Source organism: Kogia breviceps, chromosome 5, assembly GCF_026419965.1.
Source record: "Kogia breviceps isolate mKogBre1 chromosome 5, mKogBre1 haplotype 1, whole genome shotgun sequence".
In the NCBI taxonomy this organism is placed as follows: Eukaryota; Metazoa; Chordata; class Mammalia; order Artiodactyla; family Physeteridae; genus Kogia; species Kogia breviceps.
In genome coordinates this window covers 49,648,355-49,660,753 of record NC_081314.1, presented here as the reverse complement: position 1 = coordinate 49,660,753, position 12,399 = coordinate 49,648,355, and the positions used below count along the sequence as shown (strand labels likewise).

Here is a 12,399-nt window from a genome sequence, read left to right as displayed (position 1 = left end):
ATTCCTTGTATGTAATTACCACTCTGTGGATTATTTACATTTTTATATAGAACTTTCTAATTTCTACAACATAGATTTAAATCCCAGAGCTTTTGGCCTGATTGAATTTGGGGGGAAGGGGCTAGAGTAGGTGTGTGGGAAAGAAGAGGATTTAGTATTAACTGCAAAAACCAAGAAGATATTTGCCTCAGCGTGGCATCATCCAACTCAGATCTTCAATTCCTTTCATGTAAAAATATACTTTTTGTTTTTAGATTTTAATCCTGGAGTAATTGTAGAAAGAGTTTTAATATACCACATTAAATTAAATTTAGAGTATGCTTTTCATATTACTTCTTGACCAGACCTTTTGGTTACATGCATTGTTTTCAAAATCGCTACCGACAACAAAGGATGCTATTCTTTTCCTTATTTGCCCTACTAAAGAGGAGATTAATATGGAAAATGGGAATAGTTTGCAAATGATACATATACCAGACACAAACTGAAAAAAATAATTGAAGGAATTACTGATCTGGGTATCTTGAGTCTGTAATATGCTTCTAAAACTCTATTACACTTTGTTTACAACAGTCATACCACACTGAATTTATTTTGAACTGGTTTCCCATTTCTCTTCTCTTTGTAGGTTTGGCCAGATTTGCCAAATGTAACAAAAGATGAAAGTCTAATAGATGAAGCTGTTAATGTAAGTTTCGTATCGATTAACCATTTAACTGAAAGAAATTCAGCACTGGGATTTAATGATGACTTTGACCAATAATTCAATTTGAATACTTTCCTTAAAAAAGTAATGGCTTATTTTCTAATTCTCTATATCAGACCATATTAAATCAGATTTATTTATTTTTTAAATACCAACATGTTTCAGTCACTCTATGAAGCAATTTTACATTTTATTGTATTTAATCCAAGGAACAACTCTTGTTTTTTAATTTAATTTTTTTTTTTTTTTTTATAGTAAGAATGCTTAACACGACACTTACTCTTAAAATTTTAAGTTTAAGATATAGCATCCTTCACCCTAGGGACAGTGTTGTACAGAAGATCACTAGAACTTATTCATCTCATGTAATTGACATTTTATGACTATCGAATAGCAACTCCCAATTACCCCTGGAACCCCAGCCTCTGGCAACTACCATGCAACTCTCAGATTCTGAGTTTGACTATTTTAGATACCTCATATAAGTGGAATTGTGCAGTATTTGTCTTTCTATAAATGGCTGATTTTACTCAGCATAGTGTCCTTAAGGTTTATTCATGTTGCCCCATATTGGAGGATCTCCTTCTTTTTGAAGACTGAATAGAATTCAATTGTATATACCACATTTTCTTTATCAATTCATCCATCAATGGACATTTACTTCAATATCTTCACTCTTGTAAATAATGCAGCAATAAATGTAGGAGTTCAGATACCTCTTCGAGATCCTGATTTTAGGTCTTTTTGGATAAATGTCCCCAAATGGGAGTGCTGGATCATATGGTAGTTCTATTTTTAATTTTTGGAAGAATTTTAATACTGTTTTTCTCAGTGGCTGCACCATTTTTCATTCCCACGAACAGTGTACAGGCATCCAATTTCTCCACATCTTCTCCAACACTTGTTTTCCCTGTTTTTTTTGATAATTGACATCCCAACAGGTGTGAGGTGATATCTCACTGTGTTTATTTTGTTTGTTTGTTTGTTTTGTTATTATTTTTTTTTTTTTTGCGGTACACAGGCCTCTCACCGTTGTGGCCTCTCCCATTGCGGGGCACAGGCTCCGCACGCGCAGGCTCAGTGGCCATGGCTCACCGGCCCAGTCGCTCCGCGGCGTGTGGGATCTTCCTGGACCGGGGCATGAACCCGTGTCCCCTGCATCGGCAGGCAGACTCTCAACCACAGCGCCACCAGGGAAGCCCCTCACTGTGGTTTTGATTTGCATTTCCCTGATGACTAGTGATGTTGAACATCTTTTCATCTATCTGTTGGCCATTTGTACGTGTTCTTTAGAAAAATGTCTATTCAAATCTTTGTGCATTTTCTAAGTGGGTTATAGTGTTTTCTCTACTGGGTTGTAGGTTACCTTTTCACTTTGATGATTTCTTATTCTGTGCAAAAACTTTTTACTTTGATGTAGTCTCACTGTTCTATTTTTGTTTTTTTGCCTGTGCTTTTGGTGTCATATCCATAAAATCTTTGCCAAGACTATTGTCATGAAACTTTTCCCTTATGTCTTTTCCTAGAAGTTTTGCAGTTTTGGGTGTTACTTTTAGGTCTTTAGTCCATTGTGGTTTGATTTTTGTCTACAGTGTAACATAAGGATCTGATTTCATTCTTCCACATGTGAATATCCATTTTTCCTAGCACCATTCGTTAAATAGACTATACTTTCCTCATTGTATATTCTTGGCACCCTTGTCAAAGGTCAGTAGACTATACATGTGTGGATTGATTTCTGGGCTCCTTATTCTGTGCCATTGGCCTATGTGTTTATTTTTATGCCAAGACTATACTTTTAATTACTGTAGCTTTGGAATATATTTTGAAATCAGGAAATGTGATACCTTCAGCTTTGTTCTACTTACTCAAGAATATTTTGCCCATTCAAGGACTTTCATGGTTCCAAATATATTGTAGGATTGTTTTTTATATTTCTGTAAAAGATGCTATTGGGATTTTGACAGGGGTTGCATTGAATCTACAGATTGCTTTCAATACTATGGACATTTTAACAATATTAATTATTTCAGTTCATTAGCATGGATTATCTTTCTATTTTTCTGTTTCTCCTTCAATATCTTTCAGTAATGTTTTGTAGTTTTCAGTGTACAAATCTTTCATTTCCTTAGTCAAGTTTATTCCTAAGTATTTTATTGTGGTTTGTTACTACTGTAAATGAGATTTTCCTTTCAAACAGTTTATTTTAGTCTATAGAGATGTAACTGATTTTTGCATGTTGATTTTGTATCCTGCAACTTTCCTGAATGTATTTATTAGTTCTAATAGTTGTGTATGTGTGTGTGTGTGTTCTTTAGAGATTTCTGCATAAAAGATTACATCGTCTACAAACAGGGACACTTTCACTTCTTCTTTTCTGTTTAGGATGCTTTTTTTCCCCCGTTATTTATTTCTAGTTATTTGGGCTAGGATTGCCAGGACTATGTTAAATAGAAGTGGCAAGAGTGAGCATCCTTGCCTTGTTTCTGATATGAACTAAAACTCTGAAAGTTCTTTTCTAAATGAGTATATGAGCTGTGGGCATTTATTATAGAGCTTTTATCATGTTGAGGACATTTCTTTCTATTCCTAGTTTGTTGAGAGTTTTTATAATGAAAGAGTGTTGAATTTTATCAGATAGATTTTCTGCATTGCTTATTGGCATGACCATGTGATTTTTATCATTCATTCTGTTGATGTGCTGAATCACAATGATTGATTTTTGTATGTTAAATAATCCTTGCCTCACAGGGAACAATCCTACTTATTCAGGGTGTATGATCCTTTTAATGTGCTGTTGAATGTGATTGCTAATATTTTGGTTGAGGATGTTTGCATCTCTACTCATCAGACATTGTTAGGTTGTCTGAAACTAGAAATGTGTCCATTTCTTCTAGGTTATCCAGTCTGTTGTATAATTATTTATCATGGCCTCTTACAATCCTTTCTATTTCTGTGAAATCAGCTGTAATTCTCATCTTCTCTTTTTTTCTTAGTCTAGCTAACAGTTTGTAAATCTTGTATATGCTGTCTATAAGAAACTCAGTTTAGAATTAAGGACACACATAGGCTTGAGTGGCTGGAGGAAAATCATACACATTCATTAAAGTTGAGATCAGGCTGCCTTCACTATCACTTGTGAATCTGACAGATAAATGTCTGACTGACTGGTCTCTCATATGACTTTCTATATATGGGTCTAAATTTTGTTTTTATAGGCTTCCAGAGCTCATGTAGCTTTTCCAGATTTCTTCAGGAACTCCACAGCTGAGTGGTGGACAAGGGAAATTATCGATTTCTACAATAACCAGATGAAGTTTGATGGCTTGTGGATTGTAAATAAACTTCAAGAAATTTATATTTTAAGTTATTTATTGTGTATTGATTATGCAAAATTCTTACTAGATTTTAATAATGTTAACAAAGTATTCTTTATGAAATTAGCTCACTCATTTTTTCCGTAGAACTTTCTTATGCCAAAGACTGCTAAAATGCAGTTTTAACAATTCAGTTTAAGTATTTAGTTGCTTTTTCCTGAATATTAAAGTTGAATATTTTCAACTTGACCAAGAGACCAAAATAGTCTCTTTATATAATGATATATAAATGCTTATAAATATTTATTTTATTTTCATTCAATATAATTATGTCTCACACTCGACTGTCAGTCTTTGGTGTAAGAAGTCATAAACTCTTACAGATGTAGCAAAATCATCTTCTAAATAATATCCTAATTTTAACTTTAAAATGCTGGCAATAAGATTTTTAATATAATTTTGAGATAGCATAAAAAAAATTTACTTTATCACAAGTAAATATTTAATAAGGAGATATTTACATAATACTTATCTAGATTTTTGGAGGTGACATTTCTACTCTGATGATTTTTCAATATGTATGCACTAATTTACTTACTTTTTTAATTAAAGAAACTTATAAGGGTGTAGTTATGTACAAGCCTTGAGGATATAAAGTTGTATAAAGATAGTTTTTAAAAATTATATAAAGTTATGTACTATAAGGGATTCCATTAAATATATCCCCAATAATTATATCTTGATCCAGAAAAGATAACCTTTTTATGATGGAGGAATCACCTTTAAATGGCAACTAATTTATATATTTTTAAGATGGTCCATTTATATATGGTTACTACAATTCTGAAATGTGTACTCAATAGAGATACTCTTTGAAATTTTCTGTATTTGTAAACCATTATCTTGTGGCTTTAAAAACCACAAACCATTGTTTTAAAAAAATTGATACAAGGCTCCAGGGTAGAAGTGGTGGGAAAGACATGGGGGAATATACACTATTATAATTTAAGTCTAGAAACATAAAAAACAATTCACTTTTGTATAGATTTTATCTACAGAGAAAAATAGGACATTTTATGATTTTTAAAAGGAGATGTGAATTGTAAAATGTTAAAAAAGACTGAGCTAAACTAAATTATTTAGTATTGTTAAGATGCCTTATACTTTTGCTTTTTAGAATAGTAAAGTGCTATTATTCAAATATCCTACTTTAATTTACTGGGTTTCTGAATTAGTTATTTTAAGAAGATATGCCCTAAATTTGTTTTTTGTTTACTTTTCTTTCTCTTTTTAAGGATATGAATGAACCATCAAGCTTTGTAAATGGAACAACTACTAATCAATGCAGAAATACAGCGCTAAATTATCCATCTTATTTCCCAGGTAGAATATTGCTGCTGTGCCTTGGATGTTATCATGCTATTATTATTTATTAATCAGGTTTATATACCTTATGACATAGAGAACAGGATTCACATTTCCAATTCTCACTACCCATCTACACACTGGACCACACCTCAACCCATTACCAATATCATCTAAATCATCTAACATTACTTTGAGAAGAAAACTCAAGAAACATGTTTTATCTATATGAATACATTTCTAAATTTGAAGTTGTTACTTTGATTTTCTTATCTTCCCAGATTTGAGAATCCTCAATATTCTTTAAGATAAAAAATTAAAATCTTTTATAAAGATTTTTAAAGTTTTTCTTTATTAGGAAAAAAGTGAAAGAATGCTAACAACACTTCTTTGGTTGTCCCTGACCTAGGAGGGAAAAGTAGTCTTTCAGCGTTCATCCTCATGCTCTTATGTAGGCCATAAACTACATAAAGAGTTACATCTAAAGTGATGGCAAAGCTCTGAAAATTTGCATCTGAAACTTAGAAAATATGCCAGGGCTTTATGTTAGCAAATGGATTTTTTTAAAAAATCTATTTAATCCGTATTTCTCATCTAAATGCATAAAATATAGTAGACTTTTTGGAATACACTTCCTTTTCAGATTTTTATGAGTTCATGTTAATTAATAACATTTTTATTATTGCATATAGTAAAATTATGCACATATTTTCCAGTCACAACTGTAACTGCAATCACATTTCAGACCATTTTTTCATTTATAATTAGCATAAACAAAGTGCACAAATGGTTAAAAAAATCAATAATATTTTCAAACAATGATTAATGTTTTGCCAAAATAATTTATAGTTACAATTTAAATATTTCAATATAGGTTACTTTATAACATATTAATTTTTTAATTAATTTTACCCAGAACTCACAAAAAGAACTGATGGATTACATTTCAGAACCATGTGTATGGAAACTGAGCAGATTCTTAGTGATGGATCATCTGTTTTGCATTATGATGTTCACAATCTATATGGATGGTCACAAGCAAAACTTACTTATGAGTAAGCAATCTTCATAATCATCATTTCTGACTCTTATTTTTTAGATATTAGATTTAATGTTACCTCTTTTGAGTCCTTCCCTGCTGACCTTATCTTACTTGGTCCTTTATGGCACTTAGAATAATTGTCTCTCTCTCTCTCTCTCTCTCTGTATCTTTGTTTTAAATTTTTATCCAATTCCCAAAAGAACCCTGAACCATTTTATTTTGTTCCCCAGTATGCACCCAGCTTATAGTAGTAAAATGCCTAACAAATAGTCAGTGCTCAAAGAATAATTTTTAATGAATAATTGAGTAAATAATATATAGTTTGATGTCACTAATTAAAACATGAAATCTGGCTAAATCTGCTATTTAAATCCATTATTAGCAATAAGAATATATGTCAATGACCTTAAGATCCTTAAACTTTAATATCCATATTAAATAAAATCTTATATGAGGCTAATGATGATGGAATACAGGCCATTCTTTGAGTATCAAGTCTTTATTAATAATGTGCAATAAAATGTTCTGCAATGATAGAAATGTTCTATAATTCTCTATTGTCCAATATGGTAGCCACTAGCCATATATTGTTGTTGATCAATGTGGCTAGTGTGACTCAGGAATAGAATTTTTATTTAATTTTCATAAATGTAAATTAAATGGCCCCACATGCCTAGTTGTCACTATATTACACAGTGCAGCTGTAGATCACTGGTTCTTATCTACACACTATAATCAACTGGAGATTTTTTTTTAATTTTTATTTTATATTGGAGTATATTTGATTTACAATGTTGTGTTAGTTTCAGGTGTAGAGCAAAGTGATTCAGTTATATGTATACATATATATATATATATATTCTTTTTCAAATTATTTTCCCATTTAGCTTGTTACAGAATATTGAGTAGAGTTACCTGTGCTATACAGCAGGTCCTTGTTGGTTATCTATTTTAAATATAGTTCAAACTGAAGATTTTTAAATAAATGCTGATTTAATTAGTCTGAACTATAGCATAAGCATCTGAATTTTTAAAAATCCCCCAGGTGGTTCTAATGAGTATCCAAAGTTGAAAACCATGGCTCTAATATATGACAGAAGTTGGAAAAAGAATGAAAAGCATTTTGGAGTAAAGGGTATGGCTAATATTTCCTCACTTAGTGAAACATGCTAATCTTATTTCTAGCACCAAACTATTTTTCAACCTAGAATATGTGAATTATTTAAGATAGTATTACATGAATGAATGACTACAGATTTGTTGACCAAATCCCAATGTAAGGGCACTAAGAACATGCAGAAAGACTAAGGAGTGTCAGCAGAACAGGAATAAAGATGCAGAGAATGGACTAGAGGACACAGGGAAGGGGAAGGGCAAGCTGGAACAAAGTGAGAGAGTAGCATTGACATATATGCACTACCAAATGTAAAATAGATAGCTAGCTGGAAGCAGCTGCATAGCACAGGGAGATCAGCTTGGTACTTTGTGACCACCTAAAGGGGTGGGATAGGGAGGATGGGAGGGAAACACAAGAGGGAGGGGATATGGGGATATATGTATGCATATAGCTGATTCACTTTTTTATACAGCAGAAACTAACACAACATTGTAAAGCAATTTTACTCTAAAAAAGATGTTAAAAAAAAAGTAAACAAACTGACAAAAAAACAAAACCTATGTCATGTGATAGATACTACAATAGTGTTATAAGAAACAAAGAGAGTGCTCAGCTAACTCTATCAGGAAAATAGAAGTGACATCAAAAGAAAAGTTATCATTTGAACTGATCTTGAAGAATAAAAAGAAATATGCCAGGGAGTAAAGGAAGGGAACTACATTTCACCAAGGCAAAGAAAGTTTATAAAATTTGTCATAAGCTATTTCTAGGATATCTATGGCCACCTAAACCATAATAAGTGCATTATAGCTTCTACAATTGGGATCTGTGGATAAGAATCATGGATGTGCTCTTTGTCAATCTGTGACAAGGATATGGTTGGCACATTTCTAGGATTTAATGAATGTGTCAGTATTTTACTAGACAATGCCATTGAATTTAAAATCTCCATGGAGAGAGGAATAATAATCAATTAAAATATATTTGGCTAAGTGGAAATAAAACAATGCTGGTTCCTGGGAAATAAGTATCTGAGGTAGGGATGAATTTCCTTGTCTTGTGCTAGAATTTTGTGTTGTTTGACAATAACATCAAAATAGAGGCTCTTCAAGATTCTAAATGCTATTATGCAGTAATTCAAAGTTGTGTATAAAGAGAAACTACTTTGGAGAAACACTGACAATGTCAATTTGAAAAAATTCATAATAAATATTTTGTAATATAAAAAAAGAGTAAACAAACTGGTTTTCAATAATGCCTTTTTACTGGGACAAATGCTTCTTAAATTAACCCTACTGGAACATAATATTGGAGCACAATTACCCTCAACTAACGTCATTTTACCATAAAGCTGTAGATATTAAACATAACAAAAATTTTGAGAAGTGAGTGATGAACTCTTTGGCAAAACTTATGCATCTTGAGATTAAAGTATGTACTTTAAGGAAAATTGGAAGAAAATATTTCTTTCATAGAGGGCAGTAACTTGAACTTCTGGAGCACATTACAGAATCTAGCATGGATCCTGACACACTGTAGGAAGTTTAGTAAATTCAAGTGAACCAATTTTTATCTCACCACATCAAAATCATATAAATAAATTCAAGGCAAAAGTGGATACATTTCTAAATAGTTGATATACAAAGGTGTTTAGAGATGTTTAAGAACCAGTTTTAACTCTTAAATAACATTATCAAGAAAATAGTACAATCTTCCAAAGAACATCCCTTTAATAATGTTAATTTTGCTCCTGTCCATAAATTTTTTCAGTAAAATTTAACCACATTTGTTGTTTAAGTTAAACAGATTAATAAATTTTAAATGTTGAGTTAAAAAGTCTGATTTATGCATAGCTATAGACTTTTTATATCTTTTAAATACTTTCTTACTATTTAATTTTTTCAGTTATATGAGAAAAAATTGTTGAACTCTCCTTCAGATATTTTAGATATTAAATATAGCCATTATATGTTTAAGACCTTGACGAATGTAAAAGGATGCTATAAATAAATTACGTTTAAGCAAATAATGGAGAGTAAAAACATTTTATCATTTGAGAAAACTGAAAGGATTAAGAGTGTAATTTATTTCTTCAAGTTACTCAGACTGTACCATTTTATTGTTCCTTTCTGTAACTCATTTTCTGTTTTCAAAATTGGCACACACTTGACATTCACCTAATTCTTGTTATTGTGCTCTTCACTTAACATGAAACAAACAACCTAAACAAGGAAAACAGAATGAGTGAATGCAGAACCAGGAGGTAAATAATCAGCTTGAAAGACTGCAACCAGTTTCATAGAAAAAAACCTTGGAGATCAGTGGCAAATGAAGAAGTTTCATGTATAAATCCCATACAAAAAGTTTTCAGTCTTCAATTGATCTTTGTCTTATTTAAAATTCAATATTGTACTGAAATAAAGCCTATGCTTCAGATGTAGGGAGAAATATATTTTTAAAATTTCAAATTGTGTGTTTAAATCTCAGATAATTATCCAAGGATTATACAGCTATATATTCCATACTTTCATCTTCAACAATACCTTGAATGACTTTTGAGAGTACTACATATTTTTCATTAGAAATAACATAGAAAAATCAAAATCTTTGACTCCCTTTGGAAGTTCAGGTTGTTAAGTATATAATTTTTAAGTAAATGCCCAAGATTTTTGTAATCTTAATTTAGAATGAAATAAAAATGTTAATAAATATAAGTTCTTTTCTCAGGTATTCCTAGAGAATGGGTTATTTAGCAACTTGGAAAATTATGTTGCTTTTTGATGTTTAGTGAATCTAACCTGAAAAATAAGAGGGATTTTTTTGGGGGGAGGATTGTGTACTATAGGAAGTGACCTCTTCTTGCAATTTTTTTAACAAAAAATAAGACCAGTATAGATAAAAAAACCAAACACTATACAAGTCATATATAATTTGGAAGTTTTCTTGGTTATAGCTGTAACTTTCTCTTAATTAACTGTTAGTAACTTGAAAAATATGGAATACGTGTCTCTTAGATATTACTTTCTGATTAATATGGCTGAGTTGAACATTGATATAACTGGTATCAATGTTTAAAAAAAATTGAGATCTGAATCCATAAAACCATTTCCATGGTTTAAACTTTCACATTCTTCTCACTAAAGAAATTTCACATTTAAGTTTTACTTATACACTCAAAAACAATGGAAATATTTCAGCTTACAAAAAACTTGTTATCCAACTCTAAAACTAAAACTGAAATTACATTTTCTGATCTAATGGTGAGTCTCTTTGAGTTGTGAAACTGGCAAGTTACTATTTCTAATGGATAGTAAATATATAATACTAAATGTTTTGCTTTCTAAAATTATAATTCAAAAAAAGTCTTTAGTTTTCAAAGAGATTTTTAAAATGAACACTAAGAGAAACAATCCTATAAAACTTTCTCTTCTTTGAGCATTACTGGTGAGTATTCTAAAATAATTTAATATCACCCAGTCAGAGATAGCAGTATTTGGGGTATATTTACCAATTGATTTCATCAGTAATTAAAAACAAGTCAATTTAATAATTTTGAAATTATTATCTTTGGAAACCATGACAAAAATAAAGATATTTATTTATTGTTAGGGCTTTAAAATATTTAAATTTTTTTAATTCAATATTCTTCTTTCATATAACCCACATTTGTAATCTACATGTACAGTTTTCTAAAAATCATTGTTTTCCTTTAGAAGGCCTTTTTTTCCCAATAACATATTTTTATAACTTTTCTAATACTTTTCAAAAACTGCTCATGTAGAAATTATAAACATGTAATAAAAATGTTTCTGTAACACAACATTGAAATTCTTTTTATAAGCTAAATTTTCTGAATCAACTTGTAACAGAGAACAAACTGTATTATGATTGAAAAGTGTTTCTTAAAATTAAATTAAGTTCATTGTGATTAACCATCTGTAAAGTTGGAACATGATGGAAATATCTACAAAATATTTATAGCTATGTAATTTTAAATTATAGTTTTAGTGATTTCCCAAATAAGAAATATTCTGTAAAGGGTTACAAAGGAGATTTTTCTAATGCAAGAGGCTAGATTTCCCTTAAGAGAAAATTGTTGTGAAAATATTTTATGCAGAATTCTTCTCAATCAGAAATCTAAAAAGGCATATATTTGGTTATTAACTTAAAGCCTCAGTAAAGACTTTTTGCAAAAGTAAGACATAAGGCAGAAAAAAAGAACCTTCAAGAATATGTATTTCTTGTATGTGGAAACATTAAAGATTTGGGACAACTCTATCCTTGTAAATAATTTTTATATCAATTAAATAAAATGAATTTTCTTTATAAATTAACTAAACTTAAGATATAAGTTTCCATGAACTTAAGATATAAGTTTCCATGAAGATTTCTAAACTGATCACCAGTTCTTCCATTCCCTATATAAATATACATTCATTTCTTGTTAAATGTCTGCAAATATGTGTGACATATGTTAAATATATTACTGATTCTCAATTGACTAGATCCTTTATATTTGTTATAAAAAATGAAGCAGTGAAGATGGTTTTCTTATATGATTTTTTTAAAGAGAGACATACAAGTAGGAAATTTTAAGTTAGCAAATACAATATTGTTTCTATTATCAACAGATGGTTCAATATATCATCATGTCTGTTTAAAATATTTTCAGGTTCCTGTAATTTTGAGATATTCATGAATTCAAAAATTTCTTAAGCTACTATTATACTATTATACGTATTAGGTGTAAGGAATATAAAGAAGATTAAGTCCGTCCTTAACCTCAAGAATCTCAAGGTGTCATTGAAGAAGCTTTATGTATAAACAAATCAGTACAATTACTGTGGTCCAT

At 30.4% G+C, this 12,399-nt stretch overlaps 1 protein-coding gene across 1 annotated transcript in view; it reads left to right on the top strand.

Annotated features, from left to right (window-relative positions):
* Positions 1-12,399, top strand: part of SI (sucrase-isomaltase) — a 155,228-nt gene that overhangs the window by 125,369 nt on the left and 17,460 nt on the right. The window contains exons 34-37 of the mRNA XM_059063987.2: positions 629-688; positions 3,925-4,041; positions 5,319-5,406; positions 6,305-6,443. Of these exons, the coding sequence (XP_058919970.1) occupies positions 629-688; positions 3,925-4,041; positions 5,319-5,406; positions 6,305-6,443 (404 nt within the window). The remainder of the gene's footprint in view (positions 1-628; positions 689-3,924; positions 4,042-5,318; positions 5,407-6,304; positions 6,444-12,399) is intronic.